Source organism: Maniola hyperantus, chromosome 13, assembly GCF_902806685.2.
Source record: "Maniola hyperantus chromosome 13, iAphHyp1.2, whole genome shotgun sequence".
In the NCBI taxonomy this organism is placed as follows: domain Eukaryota; kingdom Metazoa; phylum Arthropoda; class Insecta; order Lepidoptera; family Nymphalidae; genus Maniola; species Maniola hyperantus.
Window position 1 is genome coordinate 1664713 of NC_048548.1, and position 20526 is coordinate 1685238.

The 20526-nt window shown below is 39.1% G+C and overlaps 1 protein-coding gene across 1 annotated transcript in view; it reads left to right on the forward strand.

Moving 5' to 3' along the window:
* The window catches only part of mwh (multiple wing hairs), a 121518-nt gene that overhangs the window by 13847 nt on the left and 87145 nt on the right, over positions 1–20526 (forward strand). The window contains exons 2-3 of the mRNA XM_034974496.2: positions 3498–3706; positions 4486–4629. Of these exons, the coding sequence (XP_034830387.1) occupies positions 3558–3706; positions 4486–4629 (293 nt within the window). The 5' untranslated portion in view covers positions 3498–3557. The remainder of the gene's footprint in view (positions 1–3497; positions 3707–4485; positions 4630–20526) is intronic.

The following is a 20526-nucleotide window of genomic DNA, read 5'->3' on the forward strand; positions in this document are numbered from 1 at the left end:
AAGTGAGAAGTTTCGATTGTTGATGTTATTAAGATCTTTGTTCCGAATTTTTTTAATAGCCCCATACTTTTACCGTTGAACTGTTGAAGTTACAAAACTACCCTACTAATGCTCAGTCAAACGCTTTTGTTTGAATGCTTTGAATGCCCAACCACACGCTGTTTAAATCAGACTTTTAGTTGTTAAAAGTAAGCAGGCCCTCAGGCAATAATAGCCATGCAGCATAAACCTAAGTACGATAAAATGTCGTGACATTTTCAAGTGAATAAAATATAGTCGCGAGGTATAAAGATCATTGTGTTTTTTAGAAGAATCCGTTTCCAATCGTAGGTATAATAAAATCTAAAACGAATGTAGCGCTCTCGTGTTAATTGATTAGAGCATGCAAATATCAGAGACACCGTTTTTAGGAGAAAAAATTATGGAGCTTCTAATTGAGAAAAAAATGATCAATTGCGTAGTTAATTAAGGATAGCTAGTCAAAAGGTAGATTTTCAATCTATTTTTAACAAAATACATTATATTAAAATTACAAATCAAACTAAACCACCGTAACGAGGCAGAGCGCTGGCTGCGTTACCTCGTTGAATGGCAAGACTAATATTATGCTGACCGAGGTAACTGCCAGCCCTCCGGTCTCCCGTGGATTCCACGAGACGGGATGACAAACTCTTGTCATTCTGAGAGGAGAACCGCGCTCAGTAGTGCGTTGATCATTATAGAAGTATGGATTGCGTCTCTGTTATGCCAAAGTAAAAAAATGCAGCGCTCGGCTCTGTCGGTGTGTGTTGCGCTTAAAGTAATAGATTTTGGCAGTCAATATCCGTAACCGAAGCTGAAGGCTGGAGTGATAAATGCGTCAATATTCTCACTACCTCACAGCCTCACAGACAATATTAATGTATCTTGGAACGAGATTCTAAGTTAATCTAAATAAATAAAAGGAAAGGCGACTATGACTGACTGACTGACTGACTGACTGATCTATCAACGCACAGCTCAAACTACTGGACAGATCGGGCTGAAATTTGGCATGCAGATAGCTATCTGTCTGCTAGCTTTTCACGGCCCAAAAATTTAACCGATTTTGATGATACCTACTTGGTATAAAGTTAGCTTACACCCCGGGGAAGGACATAGGCTACTTTTTATTCCAGAAAAGCAGAGTTCAAAAGCGAATCGGGGAGAGAACTGTTCTCTCCCCGATTGCCATCTCGACCTGTCGCGTATTATAATTTGAAAATTACCGTGTTAAAAAATTTATGTAAATCCTTAAGCCCACAGCCCATCTATGACAAATCATCACTATCAGCCTGTGGACTCCCACTGTTGGACATAGGCTTTCCCTAATGATTGCTCCCACACCCGGTTTCTACTCGAGGACTTGTCGGCTCCAACGGCCATCGCCTGTACAACAGGCATATGGCCTGCCCACTGCCGCTGCAGCTTTTTAATACCTTGGGCTATGTCAGTGTCCGGCTTTCTTACGGATCTCCTCATTTCGGATCTTATTCCTTAGTAAATCTCCTAACATAGCTTTAAAAATAATACTTAGTGCTAAATTATCATGGAAATCATGACAGTTTAAACAATAAAATTACATAGCCCTCTCCATAGCGACTTTGAATAATTTGTTAAATCAGTCAGGAAAATCAGTGTCCATACGTGATATCGTATAACTGTGTCAATTTTTTTTAATTTAGTTTATCTTTGACCAGGGGCTCAATCTAAGGTATAGGTTTCGGATACACAATAAATGCGTCATTATTTCACAGGCAATATTAATGTATCGAGGAATGGCGGGGGGCTTTTATAAAAATCCCAACACTGGTTTTCGGACGGAGATAAATTTGAGTTAATACTATCTTTGGGGAAGCCTCTTAGTCAAGTGCTTTAGCGAAAATACTGTAGTGTGAGAGCAGGTGTACTATATTTTCAAAGTGTCTAAGCTCGTAAGAATATAGGTACACCTACGTACCTTTACTTATCGCTGAGACATGCCTTTATGCATCCCCCTCCCCCCCCCGATGTCAGCCAGCTACCCAACCAGCCAGCCAATTGGAAGAAACGTATGTGGGACTCGCCGGCCGAGAGGCGACCGGAATCAGTACCCTTCTTATCAGTACTCTTATTATATCAGTACTCTTATTATATCAGTACTCTTATTATATCAGTACTCTTATTATATCAGTACTCTTATTATAAATGCGAAAGTGTATTTGTTTGATGGTTTGTTGGTTTGTCCTTCAATCACATCGCAACGGTGCAACGGATTGGCGTGATTTTTTGCATGGGTATAGATAAAGACTAGAGAGTGACATAGGCTACTGTTTATCCCGGAAAATCAAAGAGTTCCCACGGGATTTTTTAAAAACCTATTCCACGCGGACGAAGTTGCGGACAACAAACAAACACACTTTCGCATTTATAATAAGGGTACTGATACCTTGACCCTCTGACCCTAGTAATGACCTGAAGAAGGTGGTGGGGAGCGGATGGATGAGGAAGACGGAGGACTGTGTTTGGTGGCGCGCTCTTGGAAAGGCCTATGTCCAGCAGCGGACGCAAACAGGCTGATGGATTGGATGGGATGATAATAAGGGTACTGATGTTCTATGTTCCTAGGCCTAGAACAAATCATTCACCAGCTCTCAACTTTATATTAGACCTAATTTATCTTCCGCAGAAATAAATTGTACGGATTTGTGGATAGTAGATATATTTGTTTTGCGTTAGAACCATAGAGAAAAACTGGGATGACGGCTCTCGTGAATTATTTCATGCATAATATTATGTTATATTTTCTTTTACCGCATAAGAAGAATTCATTAAAATAAACTTATTAGTCGTTCAATATTAGATACAAAAATGGGCCAAGTGCGAATCAGACTCGCGCACTGAGGGTTCCGTACTACAATAGTATTTTATTGACATTTTGCACGATAAATCAATAACTACTTACTGGATCTCGTTTAAATCAATTTTCGGTGGAAGTTTGCATGGTAATGGACATCATGTATTTTTTGTAGTTTATCATTCTCTTATTTTAGAAGTTACAGGGGGGGCGGGACAAATTTTACCACTTTGGAAGTGTCTCTCGCGCAAACTATTCAGTTTAGAAAAAAATGTTATTAGAAACCTCATGATATCATTTTTAAAGACCTATCCTTATGGATAAATATATAAATACGACGTATGGGTTTGATGAAAAAAAATTTTTGAGTTTCAGTTCTAAGTAGGTACGGGGAACCCCAAAATTTATTGTTTTTTTTTTCTATTTTTGTGTAAAAATCAATACTTCCACTTACCAAGTTTCAACTGTATAGCTCTTATAGTTTCGGAAAAAAGTGGCTGTGACATACGGACGGACAGACAGACGGACAGACGGACAGACAGACATGACGAATCTATAAGGATTCCGTTTTTGCCATTCGGCAACGGAACCCCTTAAAGCACTACCAAGAAACTATATTAACAGCATATTTTTTCAATTCCAGCACACGTCTTCACTGCTCAACAGTTGGCATCCAAATGTCTTAAAGATTCCAAATTCAAAAATGGGTAGCGGCTTCAGCAGCGCCAACAGCCGAAAGGGATCGAAGAAGGAAGCTCCCAACCCTGAGTCTTCCAGGATCCTCTTCCTCCTGTACCTCATCCACAGGACCTGGAATGTCGTTGTGGAACATATGGACTCCAAAAGTGGAAGGTAAGCATATTATTTTCTCATGATGGTTTGAATATTAGCCATCTTAAATGACTAATATTCCCCCTTCCTCTCCAACTAAGCGTAAAGCTTGTGCTAGGAGTAGGTACGACAATAGTGCAACGGGCGGGGTTTGAACCGTCGACCTTTCGGTTTTCAGTCCACTCCTTTACCCGTTGAGCTATTGAGGCTCAGTTATTGTGTTCGTTTGAGCATTTTTGATAATTTCTCTTAAAAAATTGGGATATCGATTACCGTCGTAATCTTTAGCTGCCTGTCTGTAAACTATAACTCATCAGATGTGTGAAGTCTACCAAACCACACTGGGCCAGCGGCGTGGCAGTCTATGGCCCTTGCTTAGTAGTGGGCCACCAATGGGTTGATCATCATTCATCACTAAAACTATTCATCACTCCTCACCTCACCTCCAAAGCAATTTTCATGAGGGCAACTATTAAAAATTGGTGATACGTTGGTTAAAACCCTTAAAACTTGAGAGCAAAACGTAAAAATTTTGTTAAAAGGCTCATTTTAAAAATATATACTACCTAGCTAATGCCCGCGACTTCGTCCGAATTGGGTTTTTAAAAATCCCGTGGGAACTCTTTGATTTTCCGGCATAAAACGTAGCCTATATCACTCTCCATGTCTTTATCTATACACAAGCAAAAAAATCACATCAATCTGTTGCACCGTTGCGACGTGATTGAAGGACAAACCAACAAACCAACAAACAAACACACTTTCGCATTTATAATAAGGGTACTGATTTCTAATTCCAGATGGCGCGGTTCCCACACTGTCCCCAGCTCGGGCGAGGGTCTGCACCACTTCGACTCCGTCAGCCTGGACTCAGGGGGCTCCTGCTACTCAGCTTGCAGCTGCAGCTATTGCCGGCTCCGGGACTGCGCTCAGGACTGCATGAGGTGACCATCAGCAACCTTTTTACCACCGAACCACAAGACGCCGGACGAATTCCTTCACCTTTCTAATAAATCCTTCACATTTCTACGTGTCATGCGTGTCATACACACATAATGAAAAAAAAAACCTGTTTGCACCACAAAAATTAAAAACCGGCCAAGTGCGAGTCAGGCTCGCGCAACGAGGGTTCCGTACTGTTTTGTTCCGTACCGTACAGTCGACATTTTGCACGATAATTCAAAAACTATGATGCATAAAAATAAATAAAAATGTGTTTTAGAATGCACAGCTGTAGACCTTTCGTAATAATATTATGATACGCCACTTGATATACTTATCGCACTGCAAGAGTTGAAAATACTAATTATTGGTTCATGACCACAATTTTTTTTTGTGTGATGTAACCACAAATACACGGTTTTCAGATTTTTCCTCGAATGTCTGCTATAAGACCTACCTACCTGCCAAATTTCATGATTCTAGGTCAACGGGAAGCACCCTGTAGGTTTCTTGACAGACAGACAGACAACAAAGTGATCCTATAAGGGTTCCGTTTTTCTTTTAAGGTACGGAACCCTAAAAAATCTTAACAATACATTTCTGAGAGCTGGTCACTGTACACGGGTCTTCCGCCTTCCGGTTGTCAATCCGCACCATACTAATATTATGCTCTCTTCACCCTACAATGAGAAGGATTTTGGCCATAGTCTGGCACGCTGGTCCAGTGTGGATCGGCGTATTGAACGAATGACTTTAATTATATTTACTGAACAGTAGTTATTACGAAATAATGTTTATATAAACCATTTCAAATAAGTATATAATGCTATAAAATAATTATATTATTTTCTTTTTATTTCAGGTAAGTGAGCGTCTAATTCTTCAATGGATCCAGCCTTTGACTGGAGTAGAAGAGAAATAATAAGCCAGCAATTATCTCGCCGTTCAATTTCTAATGGACTAAGAGCCAGCGCGTGCCAGACCTTCGTTAATTTATAAAAGCTGAAAGTTTCTCTGCGTATTGTCCCCAATACAGAGAGGAACGATTAGCGACAATGATGTTTAGATCTTGTGACTTTAGGAGATAGCAGGTAAGTAGTAAAGGTCTTCAAAATCTTACGTTTATACAGTCTATTTTTTTCCGGAATAGTATTAGAAATCATATCATGCATTGCCAGACACTTAGAGTCGTGGCAACCCCCTGCCAGACACCCTTGAACTTTAACAATTTATTAAACCTTAACGGTGTCAGGCAGGGCGTTGCCATCATACTAAGTGTCTGCCAATCCATGACGTGAGATCTAATACTATTCCGAAGAAAAAAAAATAGACTTTATACTGTGACATAAGATTTTTTACACCTTTATTACCTGTTATCTTCCAAAGCCCCCATGATCCAAACTTCATAGTCGCTGATCGTTTCTCCCTGTGTTGGGGACAATAGGTACCCATGCAGAGAAACTTACAGATTTTATAAAATAACGAAGGTCTGGCACGCGCTGGCTCTCTCTCTATAAGTAATTAGCACAAAAGTCCGACCGAAGAATACTGAAGATAAAACTTATCTGCCCTGAAAGCAGAATTAAATTTAATTAAAGGGGCGATTCATAACAAGATTATAAGACTCGAACCTTTTCGCTGACAACTTCTAAAATATTCGATCATAGATTATGATCAAAGCTCATCGGAATTAGGGTTAAATACTCTTTTTAGGGTTCCGTACCCCAAAAGAAAAAGGAACCCTTATATGATCACTTCGTTGTCTGTCTGTCCGTCTGTTTGTCTGTCGTGTCTGTCAGAGTAATACTGTAGATAAAACTTATCTGCCCTGAAAGCGGAATTAAATTTAATTAAAGGGGCGATTCACTACAAGATTATAAGAGTCGAACCTTTTCGCTGACAACTTCTAAAATATTCGCTCAAAGATTATGATCAAAGCTCATCGGAATTAGGGTTAAATATACTCTTTTTAGGGTTCCGTACCTCAAAAGAAAAAGGATTTCTTATAGGATCCCACTAGATTACAACATGGGGTTATTCAAGGGGCGGACCAACAAATTCCTAAAAGGCCGGCAATGCATCGGCGAATGGTTCCTCTGCTGCTGCAAATGTTCATGGGCGGCGGTAATCACTTAACATCAGGTGACCCACCTGCTCGTTTGCTCACTTTCTCTATTTAAAAAAAGGATCACTTCGTTGTCTGTCTTGTCTATCGTGTCTGTCAATAAACTTGGTAGGTAGGTAGGTTTTATAGCATACGTAAGGGGAATATTTCGAAAACTGAATTAATTTGTATGTTCAACTGTCGAAGTCAAATTAATATACCAAGTGGGGTATCATTATGAAAGGGTTTTTATGTGTACATTCTAAAACAGATTTTTATTTATTTTTATGCATAATAGTTTTTGATTTATCGTGCACGTGCAAAATGTCGAAAATACGACTGTAGTACGGAACCCTCGGCAGCGAGTCTGACTCGCACTTGGCCGGTTTTTCTTTTTACTTTTAATTAATTAGTGCTTACGCTTTTGGATTAATAATATCTTTTCGACTTTTGATCTTTTTAATTTAGATGAAAGTTTTTTTCTGAAAGCAAATTTTCTTAGTCTTTTTTCACACTTTCGCATTTATAATAGGGGTAGTGATTTATTAGGTAGGTACTTTCAATAAATATTTTTTTAAAGTTTATTTCAAACTAATTATTTCATTGCTCGATACAGAACTAATTCGGACAAAAAATACGTTGTCTATGCGACCAATAAAAAGATTATCCATGGTGGCCATGGTAGGTATATTATTTGTCTGGTGGGAGGCTTCGGCCGTGGCTAGCTACCACCCTACCGGCAAAAGCCGTGCCGCCAAGCGATTTAGCGTTCCGGTACGATGCCGTGTAGAAACCAAAGGGGTTATGGGATTAAAATAAAAACTGCCATACATACATATATGAATAAAAAAAAGTGTAGCAGTACCGACTCTAATTAATCTAATAAGACTGGAATAATTGGATTTAGGAAACTGCATCAGGAGATGGTTAGGAGAGCCGACCCCAACTAACATGGGAAAAGGTTAGGCATATATATACGAAACTGCATCAGGAGATGGTTAGGAGAGCCGACCCCAACTAACATGGGAAAAGGCTAGGCATATATATACGAAACTGCATCAGGAGATGGTTAGGAGAGCCGACCCCAACTAACATGGGAAAAGGCTAGGCATATATATACGAAACTGCATCAGGAGATGGTTAGGAGAGCCGACCCCAACTAACATTGGAAAAGGCTAGGCATATATATACGAAACTGCATCAGGAGATGGTTAGGAGAGCCGACCCCAACTAACATGGGAAAAGTCTAGGCATATATATACGAATCTGCATCAGGAGATGGTTAGGAGAGCCGACCCCAACTAACATGGGAAAAGGCTAGGCATATATATACGAAACTGCATCAGGAGATGGTTAGGAGAGCCGACCCCAACTAACATGGGAAAAGGCTAGGCATATATATACGAAACTGCATCAGGAGATGGTTAGGAGAGCCGACCCCAACTAACATGGGAAAAGGCTAGGCATATATATACGAAACTGCATCAGGAGATGGTTAGGAGAGCCGACCCCAACTAACATTGGAAAAGGCTAGGCATATATATACGAAACTGCATCAGGAGATGGTTAGGAGAGCCGACCCCAACTAACATGGGAAAAGGCTAGGCATATATATACGAAACTGCATCAGGAGATGGTTAGGAGAGCCGACCCCAACTAACATGGGAAAAGGCTAGGCATATATATACGAAACTGCATCAGGAGATGGTTAGGAGAGCCGACCCCAACTAACATGGGAAAAGGCTAGGCATATATATACGAAACTGCATCAGGAGATGGTTAGGAGAGCCGACCCCAACTAACATGGGAAAAGGCTAGGCATATATATACGAAACTGCATCAGGAGATGGTTAGGAGAGCCGACCCCAACTAACATGGGAAAAGGCTAGGCATATATATACGAAACTGCATCAGGAGATGGTTAGGAGAGCCGACCCCAACTAACATGGGAAAAGGCTAGGCATATATATACGAAAAACTGCATCAGGCTTTTCAACGTGTAGACTGGAGTTTGTTAAGTGATTTAGACAAATCAAGGCTCTCTGTACCTAGAAGCTCAAACGAGGGTAAGAAAAAGCCAAATTTTCTCAATAGAGATCATCCGTGTACAGAGATAGCTTTGCCATTTCTAGATTTGCCTATTTCTGGTTTTTAGTTGGTTGGAATTCTGACCTGCGGCATTATGTCTTAAGGTATGATTCCGAACCACGCTGCACGCAGCAGTGCTGCCGCAACAGTGCTGTCGCGGCACTACTGGTCCCCATACAATCTCTATAAGCTTATTTGACATTACATTCCGAGTTAGGCAGCATGTCGCGGCAGCAATGTAGCGGAACATTGCTGCCTAGCTCGGAATGTAATCTATATATGTATATAAAATTCAAAGTCCTGACTGACTGACATATATATCAACGCACAGCCTAAACCGCTGGTCCTAGAGACATGAAATTTGGAGGGTCTATTCTTTGTAAAGAGTAGGTATCCACTAAGAAAGAATTTTTCGAAATTCCACCCCTAAGTGGGTTAAATTGGGGATGGAAGTTTGTATGAAAGTCCGCCATTTTTCAAGTTATTTGCATGAAAATTGGTTTTTTTAGGTTTTCGGTCACAAATGAAGAAATACGTATTTCAGGATTTTTGGAAAATTCGCCCATAAGGGTGGTAAAATAGGGGATGAAAGTTTCTATGATAAAGTTTTAATTATTGATATTATTAACTTGAAATTTGGAAAGTAGGTTTTTTCTTGAGATTAGGTGTCAGTTAAGAACCCCTCACCCCCTTTTCCCTCCCCCCTTCCCCCAAAGGAATGAAATGGGGGTTTGGGGGTTGGAAGGTTTTGCTGGTGCAGGTTCCTGATGTTATAATGTTTGTTTTTCGGAAAAATAAATGCCATTTGTTTCCTGTAGGCTACGCGGGCGAAGCCGCAGGCAGAAGCTAGTCTCATATAAGCTTATAGAGAATATTGTGCGCATTCAATTTTAAATGTGTTTATGGGTTTTATGCCTGACAATAAAAAACTATTATTATTATTGAGGGTTCCGTACTACAGTCGTACTTTTTCGACATTTTGCACGATAATTCAAAAACTATGATGCAAAAATAAATAAAAATCTGTTTTAGAATGTACAGGTGAAGACCTTTCATATGATAGATACCCCACTTGATATAGTTATCTCACTTTGAAAGTTGAAAATACTAATGTAATTATTATTAGTTCATGACCACAATTTAATTTTTTTGTGCACCTAAGTAAGCAGTTACCACAGCCATAGAGCAACGGATGTCGGCATTGGATGTCGGGAAATAAAAAGCATGTTTCTAACGAACTGAGCGCTCATTACGTGAAAGCCTTAAGAGTTCAGTACCCGTAATACAAGATTTTACGTCTCACCAAACGAAACCAAATTCGAGAGTCGAAATACTTCCGCGTTACAGTAAAATGGACCTAAACAGCCTTGAATTGAAGTCAAATATTCAATGCCATTGATTTTAAGTTCGCAATGTTTCCGCTTGGAGCGCTGGCTGTAGAAGTGTAGACAAACTTGAGCTTTAAAACACGGCATTTAAGATCGAGTTTACTGTAACGCGGAAGTATTTCGACTCTCGAATTTGGTTTGGTTTGGTGAGACGTAAAATCTTGTACTACGGGTACTGAGCGAGTGTTCGCTTGGAAATGTAAGGAACACCCGCCTCAGTGGTAATGCCGCTAATTTTGTTTGATTTACCACTTCTGTTTCTATTTCTTTTGAAGTGGATCTTAAATCCTTCTACTATTCTATTGAAGCATTTTGTTCAAAGCCTTTTTAGTGTTTTTCTGTAAAACCTTTCAAAGGCCGCTGATAGTTGCAAGCTTAAGGTTTACTAAACTTTTTAATACGATTATTTTTACACGATTCAAAAATCTTCTTTGATAGATCAGCCCCACTCAGTCACCTTTTCCTTTTATATATTTAGATATTAATTACTTATTTGTTCTGTCCATCTGTCCGACTGTCCATGCCGTTCCTGAATGAGGCCGACAAAATTAAGTAAAGACACTGAATTTTATGATCGTTCTTAAATAATTGGGTTCTCCTTATCACTACCAATAAAATTGATGCTAATTGTATGCAGGTAACTGCACTTTTAATAAATGTTTAGTTATCTTTTATTTTTAAGTAATTATTTAAAAAAAAATAAGTACTTACCTATCTGGGTTGTTTTGCTTAACCTGCCTATACCTTTTTAGGGTTCCGTACCTCAAAAGGAAAAACGGAACCCTTATAGGATCACTTTGTTGTCTGTCTGTCGGTCTGTCAAGAAACCTACAGGGTACTTCCCGTTGACCTAGAATCATGAAATTTGGCAGGTAGGTAGATCTTATAGCTGATATTCGGGGAAAAATCTGAAAACCTTGTATTTGTGGTTACATCACACAAAAAAAGTTAAATTGTGGTCACGAACTAATAATTAGTATTTTCAATTTTCGAAGTAAGATAACTATATCAAGTGGGGTATCATATGAAAGGTCTTCAGGATTTTTATTTATTTTTATGTATCATAGTTTTTGAATTATCAAGCTAATCATCTATTCGCGAAAAGTGATATTTTTCATCTCTCTCTCCATAGGTATAAATTAGCAATTAAGGATGTTATATCAAATTCTGCCTAGTTATAGTTTATACTTTCGTCGATTTTAGTTCTGTGTTCCATAAGTTTATCTACCTAGTTAGTTTTAAATACTCTGTGCCTAGTTTTTCATACGCATACTATGCCCGTGTGTTGTGGACATAATTTTTTATTATAAGTGTTAATTTCTCATTGGAGACTGCTTTGGTTTAAGTGTTTTTATATATATACTATCTAGTTAACTAATTGTAACTGTTTGTCTCTACAAAATAAAATAAATTAAATTAAATTAAATTAAAATTAAATCAATGAGTGGAAGAAGAAGACCTTGTTGTGTGGGTTGTGCCGACCCCACGTAGCGTGGGATAAGGTAAGGAAGAAGAAGAAGATAGTTTTTGAATTATCCTGCAAAATGTCGAAAAAATACGACTGTAGTACGGAACCTTCATTGCGCGAGCCTGACTCGCACTTGGCTGGTTTTTTTTGAGTGGGACTCGCCAGCCTAGAGGCGATCGGAATACCCACTAAAACCCAGCGGCGCCAGACAGCCAGCCAGCAGTCCTCCACCGGGGACCCATTCATGAGATACATCACACCCCGTTTTGTCTATTGTGCCCTCTGCTGGTCAGAGGGACACGCGGAGACACCTCCCCCCTGCGACGTCATTAGCCATGGCTAACAATATCCCCGAAGAGATCATTAGCCATGTTACCGGGGCGCAACGACCGGTATCGGACGAGTCTTCCCCTCGGACGTATCCAACAGGGACCAGCAGGACCCGGGCACACTGCCTGACTCTTAGCGGATGTCTACGTCATAATAGCTACCTGCATTCCGAATTTCAGCCCGATCCGTCCATTAGTTTGAGCTGTGCGTTGAAAGATCAGTCAGTCAGCTTTTCCTTTTATATAGATTTCCTGATGCCAAATATGAAATAATGATGTTTGATGACATTCTTTAATATATTGGGTACACATTAAACCATTTTATAATTAGGTACGTTAAAAATGTTTACCCTTTAATGTTATTACGGGTTAAATTATAAAGACAAATATGGTTAAGAAAAATGGATCGTATTTTTTATGTAAATTGAGTAATTATAAATTTGAAGATATTATCCTTTATTACTGATAAGAAAACGGGCTAATTATTACCAATATAACCCCTTTTTTATCCATGCAAGATAGTGGTACAGTATATAAACTGTTTTGTATCACAGTATATCTACAGTGCAGTTGTCTGCGTTACATAACAAACATTTCATTCCATTCTTATACCTACACTACAGTCACCATGATTAGTTTCAAAGTACGTACATCTCACTTATTATTTTTTGTTATTCAAATAATGATTTTTTAGGGTTCCATACCTCAAAAGGAACCCTTATAGAATAATTTTTTTGTCTGTCTATCTGTCTGTCAAGAAACCTACAGGGTACTTCCCGTTAACCTAGAATCATGAAATTGGGCATGTAGGTAGGTCTTATAGCAGACATTAGGGGAAAAATCTGGAAAACCGTGAATTTATGGTCACATCACACAAAAAAACAATTGTGGTCATAAACTAATAATTAGTATTTTCAATTTTCGAAGTAAGATAACTATATCAAGTGGGGTATCATATGAAAGGGCTTCACCTGTGCATTCTAAAACTGATTTTTATTTATTTTTATGCATCATAGTTTTTGAGTTATCATGCTCTGCGATTCGTCTGATGTCGCTTAGGTACTGGGTTTTGATTTTCGGCAGCCGAAATGTCAATAGTTGATGCTATCAAAAAACCTATAATATTCTTAAGCTACGATATCAGAAGATATAATAGTACTAACGTAGCTTAAGCTAGAACCAAGAACACAGAAAAAAACCGGCCAAGTGCGAGTCAGACTTGCGCACTGACGGTTCCGTACTACAATCGTATTTTATCGACATTTTGCACGATAAATCAAAAACTATTATGCCTAAAAATAAATAAAAATCGGTTTTAGACTGTACAAATAAAGCCCTTTCATATAATACCCCACTTGGTATAGTAATCTTACTTTGAAAGTTGAAAATAGCAATATTTGTTCATGCCGACAATTTAATTTTTTTTGTGTCATTTAACCACAAATTCACGGTTTTCAGATTTTTCCCCTAATGTCAGCTATAAGATCTACCTACCTGCCAAATTTCATGATTCTAGGTCAACGGGAAGTACCCTGTAGGTTTCTTGACAGACAGACAGACAACAAAGTGATCCTATAAGGGTTCCGTTTTTCCTTTTGAGGTACGGAACACTAAAAATGAATAAGAACACAGTATTGTCACAATTCGTGTTCACTTTACCTAACGTCTCTCAAGAGAGCAGAGAGGGAATAAATCTTTTTCATATTTATTTAAAACTAGCTGCCCCGGCGAACTTCATACCACCCAACGGTCGATTCTTTTTCAGGATTTTTTTTAAATTCTTCTCTCCGTAAGAACCATCCTCGTACTTCAAGGAATATTATGAAAAAATAATTAGCGAAATCGGTTCAGCTGTTCTCGAGATTTGCTATCAGCAACACATTCAGCGATTCATTTTTATATATAGAGATAGGAATTATTACTCTTCACCGTCTATTTATTGGGTGTTCGTACTTATGTGCCCCGCCCATCGCCATCCCGGCTGCCTCCGACTATTTAACAATAATAATTAACACTATTATTTCTTATAGGTTTTCACCGGCGTTCTTTTGCTTTTAAGCATAATCCAGTCTCTCGACTGTGGTATAGTGAAGCGAAATGCAAAAGAAACTGAGGTTGAACCTCCCAAACATGAACCTTTCAAATATGAACCTCCCAAAATGCAACCTCCTAAAACTCAAGAAGGTGCAGGATACTTATTGGGCACTAATTACCCCTTGGAACACGTACTTATGATCAAGAACCAACTTGGTTTTATCTAATTTTCTTTACTGAGATGTTAAATGCACCAAATTTTCTTTACTGAGATGTTTAATGCACCAAATTTTCTTTACTGAGATGTTTAATGCACCAAATTTTTTGTAATCCACTTTCAAATATAATATAAACTTTTTCCGGAATATTAAATGCTTAATATGAATCAACGTTTTATTTATTAGAATTCGTTCAACACGATCTTTTCTTTTCTTAATAAGTAGGTACTAGGTACAGTACGTGGCAGAAAATAATGTACATCGACCGTTAGAATGAGCTTTCGGCTTTGTAGTGCGTTGTCTTAGTCACTCATACCTATGTGACGTTTTGTCGGTTTAAACGACAGAGACAATGCTCTACAAATCCTCTATCTCTTTCTAAAGGTCGATGTACATTATTTTCTGCCGCGTACTGTAAGCACCTGTAAGTATAACCGCTGAATACTGAAAAACCTCATAAAAGTGAAACATTAGGTAGGTACCTAAATCAATTAAGTAAATGTAAAAAACTTTTTTTGAAAAATTCAAAATTAGCAAAATTGAGACGCAAAATAGAATTTCCATAGAATAGAATAGAATAGAAATGAGAATATTTATTATTATTTTTGAAGCTGTGGTAGCCTAGTGGTTAGGACGTCCGCCTTCCAATCGGAGGTCGGGGGTTCGATCCCGGGCACGCACATCTAACTTTACGGAGTTATGTGCGTTTTTAAGTAATTAAAATATCACTTGCTTTAACGGTGAAGGAAAACATCGTGAGGAAACCGGCATGCCTGAGAGTTCTCCATAATGTTCTCAAAGGTGTGTGAAGTCTGCCAATCCGCACTTGGCTAGCGTGGTAGACTATGGCCAAAACCCTTCTCACTCTGAGAGGAGACCCGCGCTCTGTAGTGAGCCGGCGATGGGTTGATCATGATGATTATTATTTTTTACGTAAATAATAATAAATATTCTCATGGCCTCATATAGAATTGAGTGAAGTATATGCTAAGGAAAACTAGACCATTAATATCAATAAAAGAGGACGAGCTTCTCAAAAGGATAATATCTACCAAATTGTATACGTTTTGAGCTTAAAGGCTCAGACGTGAGCTTTAAGCTCGAGTGGCTCTGACGTGACTCCGACTTTTCATAATTTTCGGACATGAAATATTGGGGTTACAAAGCTCTGTTCACAGTGGTAACAAAAATACTACGACAATTGGGTACTTGCCAACTTTTGAATTTGATAAATATCATTACTTTATTATAAACTAGGATAAAAATAATGACGTACACTGAAAAAAATATTAAAATCCAACAAAGGTTTACAAAGTTACAGGCATTTTAATTTTGGAGGGGGAGGGTCTTTCTATCTTGTAAATTGAAAAATTAAAAAAAGCAACCGCCGAGTTTCTTGCTGGTTCTTCTCGATAGGAACGGCATTCCGAACCAGTGGTAAATTAAACCTGACTATTCATAAGCACTTTTAAAAAGTTTACATGAATAAAAAAACATTCTATTCTATTCTATTCTATTCTATCCCTTTCTCGCAAAACGAAAAACCGCACGAAGCTACTATGGCATTAGTAGGTGTGACGTCAAACTGCTGTATCGCTATCTCTGTCTAATCAGAAATATTTAAATGCTTATAACTTTTTTGTTATTTGATTAATTTAATTAGTTTTATCAGTTTACATCATTAATTTATTCTAGTTTATAATAAAGTAATAAAAAAATTGGAGTCAAACACCCAATTTTGTCCTCTGAAATTACATCTTACTTAAACCGGCAAACGATTTTCTCAATTTAACCACATTTTACCAATTATTCCTATGTAAAGAGGCGACACTCATTCCCTCCGCCAATATTTATCTACTTACTCGGTTCCAATGGATGGATGAAGAATTTATGACAGTCTTCACAACAACCTGAAAAATTTATGTAGACTACTAACTAACGCCTACTAGCGTTGAATTTGAATAAATCTAAATATATTATAACAGGAAAAGGTGACTCCTCTGACTGACTGATCTATCAACGCATAGCTCAAACTACTGGACGGATCAGCCTGAAATTTGGCGTGCAGATAGCTATGATGACGTAAAATAGAAAGAATTTTTGAAAATTCAATCCTTAAGGGGGTGAAATAGGAGTTTGAAATTTGTGTAGTCCACACGGACGTAGTCGCGAGCATAAGCTAGTTTATTTCTAAAATCACATAATATTGGTTTTTGCAACTCTAATGTTGATTCGCTATCGCATATAAACGCGCCCTTAGAAGTAATATTTATTCTACAGCCTCAAAAGGTTTCAGAGAAATATTACTTAGATCTAAACTAATATTTATAAAACCTCATTTACCCTGGCTCAAGATTTTTATTACTTTTTGAGGTTCTACGATAGGGCTGCCATAATTGCTAAAAGGACGACCGGGACAGCCTCCATATGCATACCTACAGATACTGTAAATTCGAAAGGGTCTGTCTGTTTGTTGTTAATACACCACACACACTTACACAAAGATCAAACTGAACCGCTGGGTTCCGTCGCGGTGGACACATGTCATTCCGAACTCCGTCCAAAATAATCTCGCTTTTCATTGACGTCGCGTTGACGGCGCCGGTGGAAAAACGCCCTAACTGCCAAACTGGGACAACTAACTTACTGACCGGGACACCGGGACACAACGCTTCAGACCGGGACTTGTCCCGGTGTACCGGGACGTATGGCAGCCCTATTCTACGATAAGTGGTTTCTTTGAGAAATCTTTTTACGAACGTTCCTACCTAAATTTTAATATTGCGATCTGAAGAAATAGTTTTCATGGAATACTATTAATAACTAGCTTATGCGTATGATTTCGTTCGAGACACAAATCTATTTATTTTTATCCTGGGGCGTTTGTGCACTCATCCGTGATTTTACGGATCTGTGAAAAAAATACGAATCGAACGTACCTACCTACGTAGGTATTTGTGTGACGGCCACTTCGAAGAATCACGGATACGAACCGAATACGAATGAGCATGTTCCGTAAAAATACGAATCAATTGAGTACGTATGTGTATGACAGCCACTTCTATAAATCACGGATACGGGCTGAATAGGGATGAGTGCACAAGCGCCCTTAGGCTGGCTGTCCACTGGCGCGAAGCTAGGTAGCGGAGGGGAGCGAGAAAGTGATACGGAGCGGAGATGCGGACTGTATCTGTCCATAGACGCAAAGCTAAAGCGCTTTATTCACCATCCATCTTGCTGTACGTCCCGCTAAGGCCATGCACGATGTACGATGCAAAAAGACCGTGAATAGACTAGACGTACGTCGATAATTATTATTAATTGTTTGCTGGATGTGCACGACGAGTTTTGCATCCAGCGAGCGCCTCCACCACCACCCGCGTCGTGCAGATAGACAGTGAATCGAACGTACGTCAGAGTCGTCCTGCGTCGTGCATGCTTGATCGTGAATAGACTTGCTGTACAGCAGATTTTACCATTTAGAGGTTGTTTTGTAACGTGATTCTGCTCACGCTTGATGCGCGCACGATGGTCTGTATGCTACATTTAGCACCGTGGCCTTGACTCACCTTGGCGGGACGTACAGCAAGATGGATGGTGAATAAAGCACTTAAATAGCGGAGCAGAGCGAGAATTTAATGCGGAGCGGAGTTGCGGACTGTGTTTTATGTTTTTCCAAACGCGGAGCTAGCCCCGCTCTGCTTTGCCGCGCCGCTTCCCCGCTCCGCGTCATTGTATGATTTTTTAACTAGTCCACAAATCCTTGTCCACTGAAGCGGAGCGGGAGTTTAATGTATTTCTATTGGTTAATATTTGCACATCTCCGCTTCGCTCCTCTTTTCTCCGCACCAGTGGAGAGGCAGCCTTAGGGCACCTTAGGGGATGAATTTTCAAACATCCTTTCTTAGCGGATGTCTACGTCATAATAACTATCTGGATGCCAAACAGCTTGATCGGTCAAGTAAGTAGGTAGTTTGGCCTGTGCGTTGATAGATCAGTCAGTCAGTCTGCTTTTCCTTTTATATTATACTAGATGATGCCCGTGAATTCGTCCGCGTGGATTGAGGTTTATAAAAATCCCGTGGGAACTGTTTGATTTTCCGGGATAAAAAAGTACCTACCCTATGTCCTTCCCCGGGATGCAAGCTATATCTGTACCAAATTTTGTCAAAATCGGTTGAACGGATGGGCCGTGAAAGGCTAGCAGACAGACAGACAGACAGATAGACAGACAGACAGACACACTTTCGCATTTATAATATTAGTATAGATAATATAGATTCAGACTAGCTTTTTCCTGCAACTTTGTGCACATGGGTTTTTAAAAATTCGAAATTCAAATTCTGAAATTTCTTTCTGTAGCGGAAATACAGCGCCACCTAGGGATGTACCTTACTACTTTTAAGTTACTCAGAGAAAGTACCGTGCACAACACACTACTTTTCTACGTAGGTAAGTAAAACTAAGTCTTATGAACAGATGTCGCTAATGGCTTAAAAGTGTCTCCTCTAGTAATCTAATTTCTCTTTTCTCTGTATAATAATATAGAAAAGGAAAAGCTGACTGACTGACTGATCCACAAATAAGTGCACAACTCAAACTACTGGACGGATTGGGCTAAAATTTGGTACGCAGATAACTTCATAACGTAGACATTCGCTGATAAGATTTTTGAAAATTCAACCCCTAAGTACCTACCTATCCCCTAAGTAGGTAGGTGAAATATGGGTTTGACATTCGTGTAATCCACGCGGGTGAAGTCGCGGGCATAGCTAGTCTTCTATATTAGGTATATAAAAAGAAAAGCTGACTGACTGACTGACTGACTTGTCTATCAACGCACAGTTCAAACTACAGTCATATAGCTAACTACAGCCTATCATGTCAAAAGTACGAATTTAGGCCTTATTTTAAGAGTCCCCGCAGACCACAAACTTTTTATCGACCGATAGTTTGGTCGGTTTCTTAATCAGTATGAAGATGTATGTAAGTGCACAAATTATAACGGCCGATAAAAAGTTTGTGGTCTGCGGAGACTCTAAAGATAATGATGAAACAAATAATGCGTAAAAAATGACTCCTCCCGCGCCATTTTTAATCTTTACGTGATTTTAGATTTTAGATTTTAGTCCTTAAAGGTGAACCGTAGTTTTGACATGACAGTTGACCCATAGAGTTTTTAGGGTTCCGTACCTCAAAAGAAGACTTCCGTTTCGGCTCCACAGTCCACTCCACTCTGCAAGTGTGCGATGCGCCTATCAATTCGACACACGCCCCCAGATGTCTGATACGGCCACCGGCTACCGGCTAGTACCTACTTATAAATCCCGCAAATTGCTATTACGCTGGAACCATGTCTCATTAACATCGAAATGACGTCATTTTGACATCATTTGACGTATATATTTAAGTAAAAATAGACCATCAGCTCGAAACTTCTGTCTAGTGCTGATGTCACTAAAATAGCGGCCACACGCATTAGCAATTTGCGGGACTTATACAAATAGTTACTATTTTTTTTTTATTCAGATACAAGTTAGCCCTTGACTGCAATCTCACCTGATGGTAAGTGATGATGCAGTCTAAGATGATAGCGGACTAACCCGGAAGGGGTATGGCAGTTTTTATTAAACCCATACCCCTTTGGTTTCTACACGGCATCGTACCGGAACGCTAAATCGCTTGGCGGCACGGCTTTGCCGGTAGCTCTCACCCAACCTCCCACCAGACATAACTAGTTACTAGTAAAATAAATAAATAATGGCTAGTAAAATAAATAAATAAAAGCTTTATTTTGATTCCTTACAAATTCTATGACACAATTCTAACTACTTACTTAGATATGCTTAAAAACTTAAATAATAAATCTAGTTTATTTTTCTAATCCTACTTTTGTCGTTTTAATATTAATAATATTTTTCCTTATAATAAAATCATAATAAAACATGCTTGTTACTTATTTGTGTAGATAGGTATATATTTTATTTATATGTAAGGACCGCCTGTGGCGGTGTAAAGGTATGATTCCAAACCACGCTGCACGCAGCAGTGCTGTCACAGTGCTGCACTACTGATCCGAGCTAGGCAGCAATGTTCCGCTACATTGCTGCCGCGACATTGAGTGCCTAGCTCGGAATGTAATGTCATATAAGCATAGATTAATTATTGGTCTCGCTCCATATAAGCTTATAGAGATTGTATGGGGACCAGTAGTGCCGCGACAGGACTGTGACAGCTGGTGACAGCACTGTTGCGGCAGCGCTGCTGCGT